The sequence below is a fragment of the Thamnophis sirtalis genome, unplaced genomic scaffold (genome assembly GCF_051295495.1).
Source record: "Thamnophis sirtalis isolate CommonGarterSnake01/CBP01778 unplaced genomic scaffold, rThaSir2_p1.2 scaffold_9, whole genome shotgun sequence".
NCBI lineage: Eukaryota > Metazoa > Chordata > Lepidosauria > Squamata > Natricidae > Thamnophis > Thamnophis sirtalis.
In genome coordinates this window covers 31786852-31810609 of record NW_028261389.1, presented here as the reverse complement: position 1 = coordinate 31810609, position 23758 = coordinate 31786852, and the positions used below count along the sequence as shown (strand labels likewise).

The following is a 23758-nucleotide window of genomic DNA, read 5'->3' as shown; positions in this document are numbered from 1 at the left end:
TGACCTATATAACCCCTACATGACCCCATAGGAATCTGACAAAACCCATAGAATACATGTTCTTGCACAGGAACAGGAAGCTCAAATACAAAGCCAAGAGAAGGTATAAAACACCCCACTCTCAACTCCATTTTGTCAGCTACCTAGAACCATAAACTCATGTGGTTCTGCTTCACCAATAAACCATCTTTCCAATCAGCCTCCATGTTTCCATTGTCTTTCTCCCGGCTTGGGACTGAAACAGTTGGATATTTCTTCCCACAATACTATCACATATGCACTTTGCAATTAAAGGTTGCAACACAATGTTCTGTCAATTATAGGGGAAAGTTGACTTAAATTAAGTGTAAAGTGATCCAAATTGAAGCTGCAGTTTGAACTAGTCAGGGTAAATCCTGGGGTTATAATGGTTAATATACTGAAGACTTTGACTCAGTGTCTGGTAACTAGGAAAAAAAGTAAGTTCCATGCTAGAGATGAATAGCAGGATAGGAAACGAAGATGCTGTCATTATATCATCCGTAGTACATCTGCATCTGAAGTATAGTTTATATCACCATCTTTGGAAGGGATAACAGATTAAGAAAAGTCAGAAGAACATAAATGAATGATCAGAAGGCTTGGCTATTTTCCCTGCAAGAAAATACCAGGATGCTTAAGTCTCTTTAACTTGAAAAATTTATGACAATGGACATGAATTGTTTAAAATAATACATTGCCTGGGAAAATGGACAAGAAGTTTTTCTCCCTTACTCAAAATACTAAGACTACCCAGTGAAGGTAACTGAAAGGAGACTTTGTGTAGATTAAAGAAGCAGTTCTTCACATACCATATAATTAACCTGTGGAATTAATTACAAAAAATATAGTGATGTGGCTACTAATTTGGATGGCTTTAAAAGAGGAATGGGTAACTTTATAGAGGTCAAATCTATCCAAGGCCATTAATCTTGAAAATTATGTGAGTAGGAGAAACATAATTCCATACACTTGTGGGGGAACAATGACAGAAAAATTATGGCTATTTCCTGCCTGTGAATACTGTAATAGGAACTGGTTCACCATTGTGAAAAACAAAATGTTTTGGGGTCTGTTATGTTCTTAAGTTCCTCAAAAAGCGGTTTTTGTTTAATTATGGTTTGTGGCTATCTCTCTTCAGAGGTGGGCTCCTGCCAGTTCTAACCTCTTCTATAGAAGAGGTTCCACAAATCTACCGAGCCGTTTAGAACCCGTTCCAGCTCCCTCCCACTGCCCGTCTGCACATCATCAAGATGAAGAGCGAGAGGAGGAATTCTGGGAGTTGAAATCCACAAGTCTTAAAGCTGTCAAGTTTGAACACCCCTGGGATTTTTTTCCCCAAAGGTTTAGGGGTGCAAGGATCTTGTAACTTGACAGCTTTAAGACTTGCGTGCTTCAAATACCAGAGTTTCTGAGCCAACATTTTGGTTGCTAAGCAAGAGCGTTAAGTGAGTTTCATCACATTTTATAAGTTGGCCATGCCCACCCAGTCACATGGCTGGCAAGCCACTCCCACCCAGTCACATGGCTGGCAAGCCACTCCCACAAAGCAGGCCACACCTACAGAAGAGGTTCTAAAAATTTTTGAAACCCACCACTGTCTCTCTTGCATAAGATAAAATAAGTAATAGGCTTGTGGTTAAAATTAAGAAGTGCATCAAGATGTGATAATTGATAGTCCGGTTGTGTATTTCAAAAAAGCTAAAATCTACAATGCTGGTCTTGTTGAATTCAAAAAACATTTTTGAATATGAGCAGTGGATTTTTTTAAATTCGATTTCTTCCTTTTTTATTTGGGCTGAAATGTAGCTACGCACTCCTTTTTTAAATGGCTAATAGGTTAACTCAGTCTTCTGTCCTTCTGAGGTTGGTAAACTGAGGACCCAGATTGTTAGGGGCAATATGCTGACTCTGTAAACCGTTTAGAGAGGGCTGTAAAGCACTGTAAAGCAGTATATAAGTCTGCTATTGCTATTGTAATACATATGAAATTATCTCTTTATGTAGCCAGAGATCTTGTGGAATTCATCAAGGATGTTCTTTCTCTCCTACTTTTGATATTGGAGATATTGCCTTAACTATTGACTTGCAAACCATTCTTACAGTAATTACTGTGAGCTGTTATTATATGTCAATAATGATTGAAAATTACATGCATATACTAAACAGTTTTATATTTGTTAATTTATCAGGTTACTCAGTTATTCAGAGTAAGATTGTTATATTTCTTTCAGGTTCTAATGTATGAACATTTATAAAATGTGGAATTTTACTTGTTCAATTTTTCAGATAGTATTGTTATTATTGCTGTTGTTATTTTAATAAAATTAATTAATTATTCCAAGGAAACATTTTTATGGATGTAAATGTATTCTACTTTCCTTCTCAAATAAAAATGGACTTAAATAATTATTAAACTTTTGTTGAATTTATGGGACAAAATAACATTAGCATAATATTTACACATTTATTTAGCATGTTTCTGTTAAAATTATTATTTTAAGCAATAAAGCATTTAAGAAATGTTCTATGAGTGGAGAATCCATTAAATTTATCTAAGCTAAAATATGGCTGTTATATTATAGGATTTAATAATTAACAGAATAACAGCTGGAAGGGAAGTCTTCTAGTTCAACCCCCTGCTCATTATCCAGCCTCTTCAAAAAAGCCTTCAGTGATGGTATGCCCACAACTTCTGAAGGCAAGCTTTTCGAATTCTGTCCATATACAACAGCATCTGATTTCTTTTCAATTAATAAATGTGTGGCTAAAAATTTACTTTTAAAGTAACCTTTTGGTATTGCATTGCATTGCATTGCATTGCATTGCATTGCATTGCATTGCATTGCATTGATAGATAGATAGATAGATAGATAGATAGATAGATAGATAGATAGATAGATAGATAGATAGATAGATAATTGCAGTGACTGACCAACAAATTAAACAGTTGCCTTCCTAAATGAGTAAAAGAACAGAGCACAAGAAGCCATGGTTTGGGAAAACTATTGTATTCAACTTCATTTCTCTTGTCATAACCTACTCTCATAAACAAATGAGCAAAACAATTTTATACACAGACATTTCGGTTTCATTCCTTGAAATAGACCACATTCTATCCATTGCTTTTTAATTCTGTGCATCAAGATAAGCAAATTCATTTTACTTCCTCTAGTTTCACACCATTTATGTATAGCTTGCATTATTCATCACTCTATTTTTCCCTGTCAAACATAAAACTACTTTATCCCTCAGTGCAGTTTTTCACAATCATATTCCTCCCTGTATTATTCAAACCTTTGCTGCAAATAATTTTGGTTCACAGCCAAAGAGTACATTACTGTCTCCACCCAGAAGATACTGTGTCTGTAACCATTTCTCCATTGCACATTCCCTTTAACATTCCTTCCATTGCTCAACTATTCTTTAAAAATTCTATTAAGTGACCCAAATGCTTTACTTTAATCCTAAATTGATCTTATTTTTCACATTCTGTTAAATATAATCCATAATTTAAAGTATTCACTTTAGGAAATTTCAACGAATGTCCAATAAATTTACTTTCTCACAACACGTTTCAAAATTCATCGAATATTTTTAAACGATTGCATATAAATATTAAGAATGTGATGAATTTGTAGACATAGAAATCAGGCTGTAACATTTCTACATATTACACAGATGGAGATATGCCAGAGAACAGATAACTTTTCTTTTGAAAAAACTACTTTGCTAATCCAATTCTCTTCTAGACACATTTATCTCGCTACTTTTAGCAACAAACCGCTCCACGAGAGAAAAATACCAACATTTCCCAATATTAATGTAAAAAAAAAAAACTACAACTCCCAGGATACTCTGCGCTGCCGAGCGAGTGGGCGAGCTGCACTGTGCAACACAAAATTATGACCTCTTTTCATCGTCACCGCCCTTTGGCTACAATTACCTCAGAGTCGTTGCAAGGAAGGAGGGGCGTAAAGAGGCGAAGCAAGCCGCCCCGAGGAAACGCAAGCGGTCACGGAGCGAATCACAACCCGGGAAACAAAACTGCCGGCTTTCAAATCCTCCGCCTCCCTCAACGCCGTCATCTTGGGGAGCTGCGGTGGCCGGAGTGGCTTCAACGTGACAGCGAGAACGGACGCGCCAGGTAGGCGGACGCCGCTGATCGCCCGCCGAAGGGCGGACAGTTGATTAGCTTGATTTATTCGCGGGTCGTTGGTTAAGTTGACGGTGGGCTCGCTCCTCCTCGGCGGTTCTGACTGAGCCTCTGCCGTGACACGGAAGGAGCCGTATTGTGCGGGAGGAAGAAGGCGCTTCTGTCTTGCTTCCTGGGCTGTATGTGTTAGGGGTACGTACACGTGTAGACGTGCCGCAGGTGATGGGGCTGCGAACGAAAAACATTCTGGGGCAATTGGACGTGACGCCGGTCAAAACCTCCTTCGTACCGAGAGGCTTTCCTGCCAAAATCTGCTTGTTCTCTCCCCTGTGTGACGTCACGCCCTCGTTGCTCTTCGCGAGTGAGGCCAGATTAGGTTGGGTTACGTAAACTCTGAGCGCACGTCTGAACTGGGGCTTTCAAGGAGGAGGACTTCGGGTAACCAAGCGGGTTTTCACCTCCGTCGCTCTTGTGTTTAAGTGGTTGGATTTTCTTTATGGAAGGGGGGGGGAGGGAGGGGAATTGAGCTGGTTTAAGCAAAATTATAACGTGTACCGGTATGAAATGCATAAAGAGTTCTGTCACGGTGAAAAATAATAAGGATAGAGCAACCAAGATTTCTCTAACCTTTTGGGGATTTTTCTAATAAAAAAGTTGATATTCTTGAACTGACCTCTAAAAAAAATATTTTGTTCCAGACAGTGGAGAGGAGATGATGGCAAAACATCAAAAAAAGGAGGCTTTCTAAAATACAGATTACTGCCAGGTTACTACAATCTAAAAGATTTGTGTTGAACAGAAGATACAGACCACATTAGTAAGGAAAATATAGAAATAGAAAATAGCTTCTATTTATTAAGGAAAATTAAGGTCCTTAGTCGTATAATTATTTAGTAGTTGTGGAGTAAACAAGAACAGAAAGGAGTATTAGGTATGTTTGCTGCATTGAGTTACTTATAAAGCAATAAAGGGATAAAATCTACTAAGTAACAAAACTATTGCAAAGTCTGTTTTTTGTTCCTTTGTTACTATTCAGCCACTCTTTTATATTTATGTAGTGGCAAATAAGGCAATGCTATATAATGACCTCAATTGAGCCTAAAACTTCTGTTGCTAAGTGAGATATTAAGGGAGTTTTGCCCCATTTCACAACTTTATTGCCACAGTTGTTAAGTGAATCACTGCAGTTGTTAAGTTGCTAACACAGTTGTTAAGTGAATCTGGCTTCCAATTGATTGTGCTTGTCAAAAGTTAAAAAAGAGGGATCATGTGACCCCTGGACACTGCAACCGTCATAAATATGAGTCAGTTGCCAAACATCTAAATTTTAATCATATAACCATGGGGATGCTGCAAGGGTCATAAGTGTGAAAAAAGCGCACAAATCACTTTTTCAGTGCAGTAACTTCAAACGGTCATTAAACAAATGTTGTAATGTAGGCTCTGTCAGTGCTATTTGTTCAGTTTTTTGGGAGGTTCACCTGTGACTGGAATGGAACAGTTGGGAATTAGAGTATATAGCTGGGAAATGCTTTTTTTATTGAAGAAAAAAGGCTGATAGAAAATCTATTGACAGTTTAGTTTACTTTTTATTCTCATGAATCGTTTCTTGCTCAGCTTTGTATATAAAATAGGATGGATAGAAACTAGAAATAAAGAATTTTTATGGAATGAAAGCAGAATTTACTTTTTAAAGAAAGGTGGATCTGGGCTTTGCTGGATGGCGAATTTGGCTATCCAACTAATCTGTTCAAAACCTTCCTTGCCTAGTGCATCCCCTGCCCTGCATTATCCATCCTTGCTTGAAATGTGTTAATACCAAATGTAATTTATGCATAAAATAGCAGAAGCAGGATGGTAGCATTTGCTATAAAATGATGCTAAGTAACATGTTGAAATAAGCTGAGTAATATTTGGACAAAATGACCTGGCTGGTTTTGTCTGAACAAAGCAAACATTACTGTCTTCACAGCAATCTTTCAGCCTAGTTCAGTGGCATATTATCATGCAAGGTAATTAGGGCACTGCACACTAGAACAACTAGACACAAGGACAGTTTTTGCCCAAATGCCATCACTCTGCTAAACAACTAATTCCCACAACACTGTCATATTACCTACTAAGACTGTACTACTATTCTTCTCTTCCTTCGTAGTACCTATCTCTTCCCACATGACTATAACCATGTTGCTTGTATCTTTAAAATTTATATTTTATTTGTTTCCTAGTACAATTTGGTTGCTTATTAGTAACTTATGACTATCACTAAGTGTTGTATCTTATGGTCCTTGATGAATGTATTCAATATTATTTTTATTTATGTATAGAGAGCATATGCACCAAAGACAAATCCCTTGTGTGTCCAATCACACTTGACCAATAAAGAATTCCATTCCATTCTATTACTCTGGATAGTTTTATAGATTACTACATGAACAGTTGCTCTCTTTTCTTCACTTTCTTTTTCTGAGGTAGCAAAAAATTCAATAATGTTGAAGCTATAGAACCAATACAATAACAATTTTTAGCTTCCTCTTGCTATTCTATACCAAAAGAAGAGAACAGGAGGGGGAGTGAAAGAGGCTACAGTATTTTTGGAGTATAAAACACACCTTAGTTTTTGTGGAGGAAAATAAAAGGGGGGGGGAATCTGTCTACCAAGAATTCATCTGGCTAGTCCTTATCCTGGTCAGCTTCATTAGTTTGCTCACTGGTTTTGAGGTTGGGGATGATGGGTGCTATGCTTCTAAAGCACAGCTGATTGTTAGAGGGAACAGCTTAGCTTAGCTAGTGTTTGGGCTGAAAAACAGCTTCAAAAGCACAGCCGATTGTTAGAGGGAACAGCTTAGCTTAGCTAGTGTTTGGGCTGAAAAACAGCTTCAAAAGCACAGCTGATCCTCGGAGGGAGCTCCAGTGACTAAAGTAGGCAAACCAGGGAAGGGTTTGCCTACTTTAGAGAAGGCAGCAGCTGTTGCGGGTAGCCAATTTGTTAGCACCACACATTGAGTATTTGGAGGCTGAAAACACGGAGCCCAAAAACGCAAGCCATTGTCGGTGGCAATCTCTGCAGCCAGGAAGAAGAAGGGTAGGGGCTGGCAGGTGGGTGGGGCTCATTCAGAGTATAAGATGCACCCAAATTTTCAGCTTCTTTTAGGAGGGAAAAAAGTGCTGCTTATACTCTGAAAAATACGGTAATTTTTATCTCTCACGCACACTTAAGTTATTTCTGTCTTCTTTTCCAGCATCTTTCCCATCTGATACTGGCAACAGTTGGCACAGTTAAAAAATGGCATCAGAAGATATAACTAAGCTTGCAGAATCACTTGCTAAAACCCAAGTGGGCGGAGGGCAGCTGAGCTTTAAAGGCAAAAGTCTGAAACTCAATACTGCAGAAGATGGTAAGAGGATATGCTGTTGCTGTTGATTATGAGTATTTCATTGAGTAGATGTATTACTTTTGCAGAGAGCATTTGTATAAAATAAAATAATACATTATAATACCCCCACATGGACTGAATCCTAAATCAGTGGTCTCCAAACTTTGTGGCTAGGCACAGCTGGGAGTGGGGGAGAGGAGAACTGGGCCTTGCAAGCACATATGTGCTGGCTCGCTGCTTGAACGAATTGAGCTACGCACATGTGTGTGCTGTCCCACCTCTCGTGCGCTCGGTTTGAAATAGGCCACTGCCTGGTAGTGGGCCGGAGGTTGGGGACCACTGTCTAAATGACTTCTAGAGAATGATTATAACAGTGGATAACTGTAACTAACGTGAACTAGCAATCAGGAATCTGTTATTTTGCTTTAAGTCATCTTGGTAAAGAGTGCAAAATTTTAAATAAAAAGGAAGGAAAGCATGATTGGTGGAGAGACAATAGGACTTGAGGTGGAATTATAATGAGGATAGATGCAGTTTGAGTTAGAGTTCAGAAATATTCTGCCTATCTCTGCAGCTGAAGTTGTGATCAAAGAGATTGAGGAGTTTGATGGGCTAGAAGCCCTGCGTTTGGAAGGAAATACTGTGGGAGTTGAAGCAGCAAAGGTCATTGCCAAGGCACTGGAGAAGAAATCTCAGCTCAAGGTGAGATTTTGATGTCTGATTATTCTGTATAATAATGAAATTGTACCTTAAATTTATTTAAACTTTGATGTGTGAAGAATATTTTGGATGACAAGCATAAGAAACATTTCATAGGGTCTTAATTATTTTCACATTCTGAATATCATTAACTCTCAGCCTTGCATATTCTGTCATATATCTCTCTCATACCCACCACTTTATGTGGTAGAAGTATTATTATGTTTTGGAGGGTTGGTGTTCAATCCTTCTCTGAACTTGTGACCAGCTTCAACTCTTGTTAAAATAAAGTAAACATGTATTCTATATTTGAGCAAACAGGACAAATAAATTTATACACTCTTTGGAACTTGGTTATTATGCCAGCTTCTTAGTTTTCAGATATAGTCATTTTTGCAATTATGCATATTGTTCATCAAGGACAACATAGATAAATAAACAGTTTATTATATATCTTTTATGATTTTTACCATATTTATAATATATATGTATATATTATTCTAGAGGTGTCATTGGAGTGATATGTTCACCGGGAGACTGAGATCTGAGATTCCCTGTGCTTTGGTATGTGAAATATGTAACTATTAACTATTATTAACATGAGATTTTTTTACTGCTACAGTGTGGGAGTATCATCTGAGGTTAGTGATCAAAATGACAGCAGTATGCTGATTTTTTACAGAGGTTTGGAAGCAAGGACCAACCAAAACCAAACCATTTGGAGACTAATGACAAATCAGTAATACAGTATATATAAGAATCTGTGAAAAAGTCTCAGGTTCAGTTCTTTATTATTATTTCCAGTTAAGATATTTCTCAGTAGAAAGGCAAAGAAGATTATTGGCTGACACTGCTGCTAATCAGAATGGGTCATGGTAAGGTAAACAAATAACAGTCTAATTCAGTTCAAGGCAGTGTCTTGGATCAAATATTTCTGAAATATTGTAGACCAGGAGTGTCAAACTCGATTTCATTGAGGGCCGCATCAGGGTTGTGTTTGACCTCAGGGTGGGGAGGGGGGGGCACGGCCAGCTCAATGTCACTCATGTTGGGGGCACCTGTGGTGGCCTAAGGGCTCTGCCAGCAAAAACAGGCTCCCAAATCCATTTTCTCCCACGCGCGGCTCTTGCAAGCTCCGTTTTTGCTGGCAGAGGCACCACGGGCCTGTCCTTTGCCCTTGTTTCCAGGACATCCCTGCGGGCCAGATCTAAGCATCCTACAGGCCAGATCTGACCCCTGGGCCTTGAATTTGACACCCCTGTTGTAGACTGAATGAATTGCCTTCTTTCTCTAAGCAGGTTAAGGAAATAAGTGAATATATGTTTATAAATTAAAACTGAATTTGTCATGGAAGTTTGTGAGAAAGAGTAAGGCTGAGTTTACATACAGCATTATAGTAATGTGATTTGTTATTCCATATTTTTAAATTTTGTGAATGAGAAAGAGCCTTCAGCTCAGCTGCTGATAAGTGAAGTCTATTCACCAATCCAGTCTCTTTAGGAATGCTTACTCAAGAGAAAGTTCATTTGGAGCTTATTCCTGTATAAAGATACCTAAGATAATTTCCTATCAGTTTTCTTCTTTTTATCACATATTATATATGAGTTTAATTATAGTCTTATTTGGAAATTTTAGGGATACTGTATGAAGTATGTTGCACTTTTCATAGCTTGAAACGATATATCACAAAGCATAAAAAAATAGTATCTTGCTTTGAACAAAATATTTCTCTTCTGTAAAAGTATTTTGTTCCACCTTTTATCATTTGTCAGATTTCTCTTGGAGAAGCCCTCATTTCTGCTGGCTGCCAACTTGTAGAGTTGGATTTGAGTGATAATGCCTTTGGACCAGATGGAGTCCGTGGATTTGAGGCATTGCTGAAGAGTCCTACCTGTTTCACTCTGCAGGAACTGAAGTTAAACAATTGTGGCATGGGTATTGGTGGTGGCAAGGTAAAAAACATTTCCTGAATCTTTATGAAGTGGAAAGTAGAATGTTTGACTTCCAACTTCCCTTGTGATTTGTTTCTACACATATGATGTATTGCTTTAAATTGTTGACTTACAAAGCCTCCCAAATTGATGGGAAAGTCAGCATCATTTACTCTAATAAAAAGTATACTGGCTTATTCTTGGCATGTCCTAGAATGTTCTAGAAGAACTCTAGTTAAGAGATAAAGAATCTGTCACCCTGTATCCCACAGAGAAATCTGAGTTGAGTACATGCATTTATGCCAATTTCATGACCAAAATTACTCTTTTTTATGTTGCAATTGGGAATGTTACTAATGCACAATGTTACTTGCAGAGTGTCAATATCATGTATATAAAATTGCAGTTTAAATAATGTGTTCCCTGTAGGCATGGTGAATTGACACCTTAGCAATGTCAACATTGTTTTTTCTTAAGATCTTAGCAGGAGCTCTGAAAGAATGTCACAGGAAATCAACTGCTCAAGGCAAGCCGTTGGCTCTGAAAGTATTTATGGCTGGCAGGAACCGCCTGGAAAATGATGGTGCAACTGCTCTTGCTGAGGCATTCACAGTGAGTATAAGAATTAGAGTCGTATCCCATTAAACAGTTATGTATAATAGGCAAATAGGAAGGGAAAATCTGAGCCTTGGTCAGATATGTTCTAAAAAATATGAATATTTTTATTATCCAACTCTGATTTGTTGTACATTATGTTCTTACTAGCTGATGGCTATTGGTGATGCTGATGGCTTTTGTAGTAGTGGTCAATTTCTCTGGGGAAACAGCCACTTCCTGAATGTATTTGGAGGATTCAACAAATTAGGACGTTATATTAATAAAAAAGTGCCATCGCAGTATAGGTGGATTATTGTAGTGCAACAGGTTTGGACCAACTGCCCTATTTGAATAGAAACCTGTTGTTCTGTCATATTTCAACTTACCGATAGTCCTTCGTTTCCAACCATTTGTTCAGCAATTATTCAAAGATATGAGAGCATTTAACAAATGGTTTATATGATCAATCCTAGCGTTCTGGCCATTGCAGTATCCCCATAGTCACCAGATTGCAATTTTTATGTTTCCTACCAGCTTCCCATAAGCAAAGTCATTGGGAAAGATGGCAGGAAATTCAAAGATGTGATCATGTGAGGTCCTCTTTTAATGACATTGCTGTAATTAAGCAATATAGCCATGTGATGTCACACTTTACAACTTCATAGCTTAGGGGCAGAAATTCTGATCCCAATTGCCATCGTAACCTATTAGTAGTTGTATTCAAGCAATTATAGGGGAAATGTAATAGAAAGATAAAAGTGACCCCAATAAATATTGTCTTAATACCTTTTGTTGGGATATATGATCTTTAGACTGTTTTAGATTCTTCTTTTATGGGCACATGGACTTCTGAAATAGATTGGCAAATTGAGCTTTAAAACGAAAGGGTACTTGAAAATTCTTTTAATCACTTTTGGTAAATAGGGTTCTCAATTGATAAATCTTAGTGTATTTAAGAAGTAGGGCTGAGAATATAAAGATACACTATATTGCCAAAAGTATTCGCTCACCCATCCACATAATCAGAAGCAGTTGTGAGCGAATACTTTTGGCAATATAGTGTATCTACCTATCATTTTTGGTGTAAGTAATATTATACAAGGTACATGAGAAAAAGAAGCTAAATAGTGTACTTAATGTTTTTGAATATAATTTTATTAAAAATTAACATGCATTGCACTCCAATTGGTGAATCTGTAGAAGCAAACGCTAGGGCTTGAAATAGCTTCTTCACTCTGCTATTTTAGATTACAATACGTAATATTTGTATGAAGAGTTTAAATAGGGTATAGAGATACATACAGTTATTAGGAAAAATGATTTTACCTCTGTTTGAACAATGACCCTCTATGCTATCTTGATCCTCAGGTTATTGGGACTATGGAAGAAGTTCATATGCCACAGAATGGAATCAATCATCCAGGAATTACAGCCTTAGCTGAGGCCTTTGCTGTCAATCCCTTGCTGAGAGTGATTAATTTGAACGATAATACTTTCACTGAGAAGGGAGCTGTGGCTATGGCAGAAGTAAGCACTTTTCAATAATTTTGTCATACATTTTATATTAATACTGATTTCCACATTAATAGTGATTTGGATTCAAATCTAGAACAGCAGTTGTGAAATAAAATGGATTTATTGTTTAGAGAAAACAGTCCCAATTTTGGCCAGTGTACATTAAGTTTGCTGCTTATATGTTAATGCATATGAGATAGCAGTTGGGGGGGAGTAGTTGGAAAACACTGTTGAATTTGCTAATGTAAAATACAAAATTGACCCATGGGAAGAATTCAAAATGGGATGAGAGAAAATCATGAAGAGTAAGGGTACCATTTTATCTATAGTAGCAGTGTCCCTCTAAATTTCTGGCAGAAGCCAGACAAGTAAACACTTGCACTTGGGAATTGTTTATGAGCTCTTCTGAAATGCTGCATGCAACAAGTCCGATTCAGTACAGCTCCCTTATATTTTTAAAAGGAAGCATTTCTGTGAGGTGCTTCCTTGAATTATGTCTGCATTGTTTTCTTTGTTTTATTCAGACCCTCAAGAAGCTCCGTCAAGTGGAAACGATCAACTTTGGGGATTGTCTGGTGCGTTCAAAAGGTGCTGTGGCTATTGCTGAAGCTGTTAGTGAAGGCCTTCATAAACTAAAGGTATTGGCCAATTGTACTTGAATCCTCATGTATATTGCTATGTATGCAGTGAGACAAACTAAATTATGGCTGACATGAATATGCTTATTGGGTGAGTGGTGCAGTAGCCTAGAGGTGGAGCTTTTGCCTCACAATCAGGAGTCTGTGAGTTCAATCCTAGGTAGAGGCAGATATTTTTCTGGGCACAATAAGAATATATCTGTGGCCAAATCTCTCCATTGGTGACAGGAAGGGCATCCAATCCAGCCAGTAAACATTCAGCTCCATTCAATTGCCCCAACTCCTACCGATTATGGGGTCATTAAAATGGGGGGTCATTAAAATAGTCTGGGCTGTAGCCCAGACTATTTCAGTGGAGCCACTTAATTTCCTAGACTTGTTTGGCTAGGGCAGGATTAGAGCATAATTTCGGCTTCTGTAAGTAAAAGTTTTGATATTAGAGATCATATAAATATGAAATACATGCATTTTTGTATTTTAAGAAACCACTTGCAGAACACTGATCCAAAATCCTAAAATTTTGTTTTTTAAATCCTAAAATTATGTTACCATCCATCTTACAGCTAAAGGTACAGTCTTGGGTTGGAATCAAGTGAAAACACCAAGAACATTTCAGTTTTGTCAAGCTACATGATGAAGTTAAAGAATCGTGTATATTTGGTTTTAAGATATATGTAAATTTTGTTTCTATTTATATTAAATCGGAATGAAGGCCAACATGTTATTCTAAAATAGGGATAGGTAACTTCTTAAATCCTAAAGTTGAATAATTTGCTGGGCCACGGTAGCGTATTTACATGCATATATCAGAGCCTCAGCAAATCACAGTAAGGATTGTGGTGAACCATAGATTGTTTAATTTTCTGCCATAAGAAAAGCAGGAAAAAAAATACATTTCCTGAAAGCTAGTGCAAAGAATGGGGTTCTCTGCAGCCACGGTTTATATGTCACATATCATGCAGGAACATAATTTATTCATCCATGAACGTAAAAAGCAATGAATCAAAAATGAAATCAACCCGAGCAGTCAATTAACCAAAGCAGTCTTCAGAAATGATTATTTGTAATTCAGGCATCTTGTCACTGCCCCTATTGTTTCTGAATTGTTTTTTAGGACTCTGCATGATATGAACCCACTTAAAAATATTTCTTGCATTCTTTCTAACCCAAGTATTCTTATGAAACTTTACTTTCTGCTTTCTAGGAACTCAACTTATCCTTCTGTGAGATCAAATTAGATGCTGGGCTTATAGTTGCTGAGGCTATTGAGGACAAGTCAGAACTGGAGAAGTTAGAGCTCAATGGTACTATATGTGATTGTGCTATGTTTGATAATGCTGTTTTTAGTAGCTAAAATCCTAAACCAAATGGTTGATTGGCTACTTCAAGCCAATGTAAACCTAAATCTACCGTATTTTTCGGACTATAAGATGCACCAGTGTATAAGACACACCAAGATTTCGAAGAGGTATGTAAGAAAAAAAGTTTTTGTCTTCCCTGGCCCCCAGGAGCACTCTGCAGCCTTCAGCAGGCCTGGGGTAAGGCAAAAATGCCCCATTTTTTCACCAAAATGTGGGTGTTTTTCCCTTCCCCCAGCACTGCTGATGCTTGCAGAGTGCTTCTAGGGGGTGGAAGAAGGCAAAAACACCCCAGAAAAATGGCCCATTTTTCACAAAAATGGGGTGCGGAAGCGGGGCTTCAGGAGGCCAAAATTGGCTGTATTTGGCGTATAAGACGGACCAACATTTCCACACTCTTTTGAGGGGGGAAGGTATGCCTTATATTCCAAAAATTATGGTATATTTATAAATTATATTTATATCTAAATTCCCTTCTTTTTCTCGAGTTCATTCCCTTTCAATTAGCTTTCCTCAGATTTTCAGTTCGTGATCAGTTCCCTATCTCCCTTTTACCAATTGCCACTGGATGCCTGGTTTTCTAGTTTCCCCAAACCTGCAATCTCAGTAATAATGGACCACAGGATTCACTGTAGTGTTTAAGATTATGCAAATCTTATTTCTGAGTAGATTTATTGACTTTTTCTCAGAGGCTGGATAAGCAATAGCTTTAATTAGAGACCTTTGTTTTATGGGCACTCATTATGTTTGTGCAAACCCAAGCATAGCCCAGAATAAGTTACTTTTCTGCAGCCAAAAGTCACAATGAATAGATTCCTATGAGTGTTAAGGGTCAGAGGCCTTGAGTTTTAAAAATCTTTATAGGTATATTAAACACACCAGGAAACTTCCACATCATTTTGTTTTAATTTGAATATTGGTAGAAAACCGTAAATTTGCCATCTTGGCAACATGGACTATGGAGATACAAAAAGATGTGACATGCAAGGACAAGTAGGCCACAGATTGCCCTTCCTATCTGAGTCAATTGATTTCAAAGACTTTATAGTGATCAACTTTAATTGCAGTATAGCATTTTTCATTCAGATATGATACTAAAATTTGTGGTTTTATCCAGTTCTCCATATAGAAACAGAGTTTTCAAACTAGCCTTTAAAATATATAAATACTTCTCTTTATATATGCTTTTATCCTTGTCATAGGCAATTGTTTTGGAGAAGAAGGCTGTGAACAGCTCCAGGATATCCTTGAGGGCTTCAATATGGGAGAGATCCTAGGCTCCCTGAGGTAAGATACTAACGGAGCCTCCAATAATTGGCTATTTCAATTTCTAAATGATTTTTAATGTGTGAAATAGACACTTATTGAGCAACAATTAACTTCAATGTACACTAACACTTTTGTTAATTTGGTAAATTTCACTGCAAGACACTTATTGAGCCAAAAAAATAGTATTTTTATTTGTTAATATGTGTATTATATACAGAGTGTTGTGAAATTATTTATTAAATGTAATGGATATTCATGACTGCAAGGCTCTTTAAGAGCCTTTCAGCACAAAACCTCAATAGCAAAAGTGAAAGTGTACTGTGCAGCTGTTGTGTACAAATTAACCTTAAATATGGTTCAAGGTTAATTTGTACTGTGGCTTTGGCAGGAGTGGAGAAATATAATTGTTTGTTCTGCCTTTTCTCCAACCTTCAGGGTGTTTCGATATCCAATTTCTTTATTTGTGTGTCTTTTCAATTTTATAATGATGAATACAAGCTGATTAGAAATAAATATCTGCATATGTCTCCCAATAGTATATATAATTATATTCTTGTATTCGTTTAGTGAGGATGATGGAGAAGATGACGAAGAGGAGGAGGAGGAAGAGGAAGAAGAAGAGGAGGAAGAAGAGGAAGAGGAGGAGGAGGAAGAAGAAGAAGAAGAGCCACTTCAGGCGCAGGAGAGGGGACAGGGAGAACAAGAACCCCTTACACCTAAAAAAATATTAGAGGAACATGTAGGTATAAGCACACCTTTCCTCTTTTCAATAAGAACAACTGCTGCAATTGATGTGCCTGGTGCATTCAGTTGGAAAGCTGTTGTAGCTATTTATTCATTGTTATTGTTTTTGCTTGTATAAAAGTAGTTATTTAATATACTAAAGTAATAAATTGCTGGATAAATTTAACAGTTTTATGTTGCTGACTTTTCCAAATAATTTTCCTTAAGGAATTATGTGTATCTGCCTAATGAAAACAAATGCATACACCTCCTCTTTAATTTTGCTTTGCTGCTTTCCCCCTTGAAACTTAACATATTAAAATGTACACTTCCAGATTATTATGTTTCCAAAATACTGTAGCCAAAAATAAAATTTACAAATAATTTATTTACTTGATTACACTTCATGGTTTTTTTCCTGTTAAGACACTTGGCTACAGTATTTTATAAGTATGTAAAATTAATACGAAGTTCATTTAAATTTCCTAGTAAATGTAGCCATATAGACTAGACTAGATTCCTGCAGATGTTCTTGAAGTGTATTCCTAAATTCATATCCAGGCCAAGCTGACTGTTTTGTTTTAAAACTGCCTACTTATTTTAAGTAATGCAAATAAACTATTATTGTTTTAGGAGCACAGACAAAAAAGCAAACAGAATTTAGAAATGGGCAACAAGAAGAGAAAAAGTAGCAATTGACAATTCAACAGAATAAAAGCAGGAAAAGAAAAGGAAGAATAATTATATAAAAATTTAAAGGAAAGTGATTAGCTGCACAATCTTTCTGTAATAAAGCACAGAAAAGAGAAAGCTTTTCATATCCTTTGCTGTACAAAGTTATTGTTAAATAAAACTAGTCCTATGAGTAAATGAGAGAAAGATTATATTTCTCATCTAATATATTATTATGCTAGCAGGAATAAGAGAGATGACAATATCAGTATAAAATCAGACCACAAGATTAAAACTCTATCATCTTGGGTTGGGGTGGTGACTTGGAATAAGTTATACTAGTTCTGCCGAAATGAATCCACATTACCTCACCACCGGTTCCCTCATTTCTCATCTGCTACACCGCTTCTACTTCTGTATTTTCTGGCAAAAGATTAATTTTCAGGATTTCTTCCAGGATTCTATACCATTATCCTCTCCTCTTCCTCCTGTTGATGTTGGCACCTTTCTGGCTTTTCCATCACCAGAGAAATTGTTGCGACTTGGCCCCAAATGTTCGACTTTGATAATTCAGCAGGTAAACCATTGCTAATATTTTACAAAACACAGTTTTCTGGGCACCACGGCTTAGTTGCTCAGTAGTTCTGTTCTTGTTGACTGGTGTCTCCTCTCTTCTACTTTACACATTGCTTTACCTGAAAACTTACCAAATATTAGAATTCTACTGTGTATTAAGCCCAATATCACTAGCAGCTTTGCAAAATCTAAATTAGTTATTTTTTTAAAATTTCTTTGAAGAAATAAGAATTGGTAGGGCTATGCAACACTTTAGATCTGACTCCAGAAAGGTCATCAAGGCATGCCCTGGGAATTTGGAAAAAGATGCAGTTGTTCTATGAAATTGTATCCCAATGTTCTGTTTATAGCTCTCTGTCTACTTAAACATTGCTTTAGAAGCAAATCAAAGTACTGCAATCATAATAATTGCCTAGATCTATTGCAAAACAGTTTTTATGAGGTTAAGTAATAGTAAACAGGCTACCTGTTCTCTTTTTAGTGACAAACTATTGTAGTATGTTTAATTTTGATATTATATTTCTTCTAGACAGACACATCTGACTCAGAAAAAGTTGTTACTGTTTTCCTTAAGATCTCCTCTGTCTTCAAAGATGAGACCGTAGTAAAAACAGCAGTGTTTGAAACAACAGGTATGTTCTTTTTTAAAGGCTTTAATCAGTACGATGATGATATAAGCAGATCCATGTAAAAACCTATTAGTTAAAGTTGACATTAGATTCTTAATAACTTCTCTCTTTTTGACAATTTCAGCTATAGTCTCCTGTACCTCAGATTGAGCCAGACAATAGCTTTTTGAATGTTCCTTTTTATGCACTATTTTACAAAAGAGGTCAATTTAAAATTAGTGTGGCTTACTTCTATAAAAATATGCTACCTTTTACTATAGGAACTTAACTCATGCTCTTGGATCCTGAAATAATGTGCATAGTAATGGAAGTTGCAATTAGTTATTTTTTCCTTTGGGTTTATTTTTAAATTTTGAAATTGTTACCTAGGACTGTGATGCTAAACCTGTTGTCTTTCCTTAGACTACAGGACATAGGCAGTAGACCAAAATCAAATAATATTTCCCTAAGGATTGAGGTTTCCATGTTTCTAATACAGTTGGATCTTTTTAGATGCTTTGATGAGAGAAGCTTTTTCATCAGCCAACTTCAATTCTGATGCTTTCATAACAAGTCTTTTGATTCACATGGGATTGTTAAAGGTAAGTAGACATAGACAGGGGATTTTTGACAGCTATGAGGTTTGATTGTATATTTTCTATTCCAAAAAGCACAGTAGGTGAAGTTCTCATACGAGGTATGATGGCACATGTAATAAATTACAGAATGATGTAAGTCTTCTAGTCCAATTTTCTGCAACCATTTGTAAATAAATGCAGTTGAAAAGTATCCAAAATTTGATCATGCGACTGGGCATGAGTCAACACTCATAAGCATAAGGATGGGTCATATGTCACTTTTTATAAGTGCCCTTATAGTTTTGAACAATCATTGAACAAAGAGTTGTATGTTGAGGTCTATCTGTATTTATATTTGGAAAGGCAAAGATTAAGTCTTGGTATGTTCAAGCAATAATTTGAAAATGGAATCAATATGATGGCATCACACCATACTTTTTGGGGGGGCAAAAAAATAAAAGGAACATGGAGCTATCCCAGTTCAGTGCCTGACTTTAGAAAGTTGCTGAAGGATTGCCGGAATGTTTGCCAAATGGAACAGAATGAATTATGTGTGGTTATGGGAGGTGACGGGGACAATACTGTGTAAATGTTGCTGGCCTCTCTAGATATAGTAACTTTCTTTTTAATTTTCCTTTTTTCTTTTACTTTTCAGAGTGAAGAGAAGATCAGGGCTGTTCCCAGCCTTTATGGCCCTCTAATGACACTGAACCACATGGTACAGCAGGATTATTTTCCCAAGTCCCTTGTCTCAATTCTCTTGGCCTTTGTCACAAAGTGAGTATTATGATCTCAATGGAAAGATTAGCAATACGTGGAGTGGGGGGGGGAATCTAATATTTTCCTACCAGTTCATGGGAATTAGTGTTCCTGAACCTATTGTTGAGTAAAGGTAATAGACAGTACTGACACTGTCAAAGAATTGAGCTTTTATTGGAGCTGCACTTGCTCCCAACATTCGTCTAAATGTTATTATTTGTTAAATTCTCTATGACTTACGATCAGATTTGGGAGCTGTATCTACAAGAGCACCATTTAGAGTGTGCCTGCTGAACCCAAGCACATATAAAAGCCTGCTAAGGGACCCTACCGATGAAAAGGTGAAGTGGGAGGTCTGTGTACTGTGTGGGGCCTCCCCTCCTGTGGAATAATGTGCTCCTCACAGTGATCTCACAGTCTTCCATGGCTTTCCAGACTTTCCAAAAGGAACATTTATGAGTAGTGATTGTCATATTTAGTGCTGTTTTTTAAGATGATGCTATTGATTTATTGTGATATTAATGTTTATTACTATATTACTTCAATAGTGTACTTGTTAGAGCCTTCAGAATTAAGCAGTATAGAAAATAGATAAATAAAAACAGTTTTGGGTTTTAGATGTAAATATTGCTTGATGTTTTACTGGGACAATCCTTCACAATGGAAGGAAATCTACAAAATTATAAGCTTATTCAGTCAGACTAGAGAAATAGCTAATTTGTTCAATTTTGGGGTAATCTACTGTAGTAACTGTTCTGTTTAATTAAAATTAGCACACTTCTATATTTAAGATACTAATCAAAACAAATCTTTATTACAGTTGTAAGGCAATTTAATACTCTAATTTTTCTTCAGATCATATCAATCTTTGGCCTTAACTATAATAAATAAAACTGGATACAATATGGCATTTTTACATTAAGAAGTTAACAGATAGTCCTCAACCTATGACCACAATTGAGCCAAAATTTCTATTGCTAAGCAAAAGAGTTATTAAGTTATTTTGCCTCATTTTACGACTTCTTTTGCCACTATTGTTAAATGAATCACTGTTGTGAAAAGTTAGTAAAACGATTGTTAAATGAATCTGGCTTCTCCATTAACACTGCTTGTCAGAAGGTTGCAAAAGGTGATCACATGACCCTGGTATATTGCAACTGTCATCAATACATGCTAGTTGCCAAGCAACTGACTTTTATTCACGTGACAGTTATAATTCACTTTAAATCAAGGACTACATATGTTTCTTTTTTCCACTATGTGCTGACTATATATTTTATGATCCTAGATTTTGTTTTCAATCCAAAAGCACTTAGAAAAAGTGAAAAATCTTCCAGTGAAATATTATGGAGGATTTCTTGGTTGATATAGAAAAGAAATATTGAAAATTTTATTTTCCTTAATAATCTATAATGTAGATTATTTCTAGTATGAAATTAATCAAGCAGTATTATTATTCTCTACTTGTATAATACATGCTACATGAAATATGAATGCATTTCCTAGTGGAGCTAGTGCCAAGATCACACACACACACACAAAGTTGTGAAAGCCTAAATGGCTTACTACTTTTTTTAATAACTTACATGATGTATTGTCTTGCTTATCCATGGCCTTTGTGTTAGTGAATGTAGGTTGCTGAAGCCATGGAGTGAGTTGCCTCCTTTGGAGAGATTTTCTTTTGCTATAAATCTTACTTTTGCTGCACAAATTTGATGTTGTGCTTCATGTCAACATTTTAAATTCTCAGAATTTTTCCTGTCCACAGCAGCATTCTCAGGTAAAGTAGAAAATAAGTACCCTGTTTCCCCTGATGTTCAGTATTTCTTTAAAATATTTGAAAATTGTCCATGAAAAGTCTCAGAATTCTTCTTGGGCAGAATGGCAGTTTGTACTCCCTCTTTAAGTATCCGTTGGCTCAATGCGGTTTAAGAAATTTTGAAGAAAAAGTTTATTCCCTCATCATCTCCATTTTATCTCCATAGGCCTAACCGTGCTTTGGATCCCTGCTCTTTTGCTCGACACCTGCTATTACAGACCCTCCACCAGCTGTAACACAGAGGCCATGGTACTCTCTCTCTCACCCAAAGACTATCAGGAGAACATATTGAGATGGAGAGCAAAGGCGTCAGAACCTTCAGGGGAAAATGTGCCTACGAGGTCACTGAAGCATAGGATGTCTGGCTGCATTTCTACTATTACAAACTTGGAGGAACTTTGCCATTTGTACTTTTTATGTTGCTGTTTGTTGCTTTAAAACTGTCTGTTTCCAAAACGAACTCTGCCTTCCCAGGAATCTTTTTCCCCTTTCTTTGAGATGTTTTATGTTTTTTGTTTTTGTTTTTCTCTGTTGGTTTTGACTCAGATGACTTATTTTTAATCTGGGACTTCTGTTTCTCATTCATTGTTCTCAAGGTTAAGAACTTACCTAGGTTCTCCAGATATATATATTTCTTGGACTATTCTTCGGAGGTAACAGCAAAGGTCTGAAGCTTCCTTGCAAGTGCATTATGCTATGAGCCTAGTGGGAGGTTGTTTTCCTCCAGATATAGGCCATCACAAGACATAAAACAATATTACTATTTTTATTATTTCTTACTCGTTTAATTTCAGGCTACTCTGTGGCAATGTAGTATATTTTTTTGACCAAGAATATTTATGTGGAATCCTTCACCATTACTCATTGACATTTACATTAATAAGACGATTACTGGTGGCCTGCAAATGACTGTTAGTGATAACTGCCTTACAAATATAAATCTGTCTAATTAAAATAGTAGTTCAGAATAAATGTAATAAATTTTGACTGGCCTTGGGTTTTATTTCTCTCTCTTTTTCTTCCTTTTTCTTCTTTTCTTCCTTTTTCTTCAGTAAGGACGCCAGGTTCACTTAACAACCATGTTACTAATTTAAAAACTGCAGTGATTCACTTAACAAATGTAACAAGAAAAGTCATAAAATGGGGAGAAACAACAAATTTCTCACTCAGCAACATAAATTTGAGGCCTAAATTGTGGTAGTAAGTCAAGGATATTTTGTACCTGTAAGTCTAATAAGCTCCTATTATCCTCCATTTAATTTTCCTTTTTATATTTCAAAATCATAGTATTTTCCTACTTGTATTCTTCTCTTTTATAAGCTGTTTCAAAACCTAACCAGAGAAGAATATGTTGCAAATTGTCCTTGATTAATGGATGTTTATTTGCTTATTAAAATTAAAAGACAAATTCTCTAAGCAAATTTCCATGAAAACAATTAAATCAGCTACCAGTCATTTCTTGAAAACTTGCACATTGTCCTATTCTGAGTAGGCTATCTGAGTAAGAATCTTTGGAAGTAAGGTATTGTACTCCCATAAATGATTTTAATTAATGTATATACTTGAAATGCTAACTTTTCCAAAAGCTCTATTTTTTTTCTTTCCATTTGTAATTTCTCCTGTTAGAGGAAATGGTTGTTTTCCAGTTAGTGTTTACATTTTGTTTCCCACCTAGATGGCAGTATCTAGTCAACTACCGTATAGTCAATCTTGAAAAAGCTAAGTAAGATTGTGAGTACTTAAATAGGAGTCTACTAGGATAATTCCAGAGGTTTAGGCTAGACTAATAGATTGAAAAAAGCGGTGGCATTTTTTTTCTATTGTTACCTACCTGCAATAAGCTTAGCTTTTGATGGAAATGTTAAACTACTCACTAATTGTTACAATCTATAAACTTTATTCTATTCAAGTAATATGACAGCTGATTTCCTTCTCCCATCCTAAAAAAGCAGCTCATTAATAGAAGTAACATGGTTACTAACCTCCGACAACCTCTAAGATCCCTTCCATCTCATGTTATTCTGTTAAAGTCAATTGGAAAACCAGATTCACTTAACAACTATTGCAGTGATTCACTTAATAATTGTGAAAGAATGTAAACTGGAATAAAAGTCTCTTAACAAATGTCTCACTTAGCAACAGAAATTTTGGGCTCAATTGTGGTTGTAAGTCAAAGACTAACTGTACTTGGTATATCTGGGCTACATTTCAAGCAGCCAGAGCCATTACTTTTAGATCTCCACCTACATTCCAGTTGTACTCGGTTCTGGATCTGCTTCAACAACAGTTCCATGTTTTCATATACTTTCATGTGTGCCACATAATTAACAGGTACTGAATGTTGTATATTGCCATTGTGTAACTAACATTGTGAGGGCTAACGATGAATCAGTAAAGCAATGCCATTTTAGTCTGGTGGGTTTCCAATTTTTTTACTACTGGTTCATTTGCGCGTGTGACACTGC

The 23758-nt window shown here is 36.4% G+C and overlaps 1 protein-coding gene across 3 annotated transcripts; it reads left to right on the top strand.

Moving 5' to 3' along the window:
* Nucleotides 1–4013: 4013 nt before the first annotated feature.
* RANGAP1 (Ran GTPase activating protein 1) lies at nucleotides 4014–22280 on the top strand. 3 transcript variants are annotated; one of them, XM_087723217.1, is made up of 17 exons: nucleotides 4014–4165; nucleotides 4873–4991; nucleotides 7417–7572; nucleotides 8126–8253; nucleotides 8755–8814; nucleotides 10023–10202; nucleotides 10659–10793; nucleotides 12147–12305; nucleotides 12818–12931; nucleotides 14136–14235; nucleotides 15492–15576; nucleotides 16126–16297; nucleotides 17411–17530; nucleotides 18059–18161; nucleotides 18651–18739; nucleotides 19371–19492; nucleotides 21460–22280. In XM_087723217.1, the coding sequence occupies exons 3-17, from the start codon at nucleotides 7461–7463 to the stop codon at nucleotides 21527–21529; spliced, it is 1749 nt and encodes a 582-aa protein (XP_087579343.1). In that variant the 5' UTR covers nucleotides 4014–4165; nucleotides 4873–4991; nucleotides 7417–7460; the 3' UTR covers nucleotides 21530–22280. The 3 variants fall into 3 exon arrangements, with proteins under 3 accessions (XP_087579343.1, XP_087579342.1, XP_087579344.1); XM_087723216.1 differs by lacking the exon at nucleotides 4873–4991 and having other exon boundaries at nucleotides 4023–4165; XM_087723218.1 differs by lacking the exons at nucleotides 4014–4165; nucleotides 4873–4991 and adding an exon at nucleotides 4246–4366.
* The last annotated feature ends 1478 nt before the right edge of the window (nucleotides 22281–23758 follow it).

Coding starts and splice junctions, on each gene's coding strand:
- RANGAP1 (XM_087723217.1), top strand. CDS start 7,461: ATGGCATCAGAAGATATAACTAAGCTTGCAGAATCACTTGCTAAAACC. Junction 10,794..12,146: donor CTCTTGCTGAGGCATTCACA/GTGAGTATAAGA, acceptor CTTGATCCTCAG/GTTATTGGGACTATGGAAGA. Junction 12,932..14,135: donor AAGGCCTTCATAAACTAAAG/GTATTGGCCAAT, acceptor TCTGCTTTCTAG/GAACTCAACTTATCCTTCTG.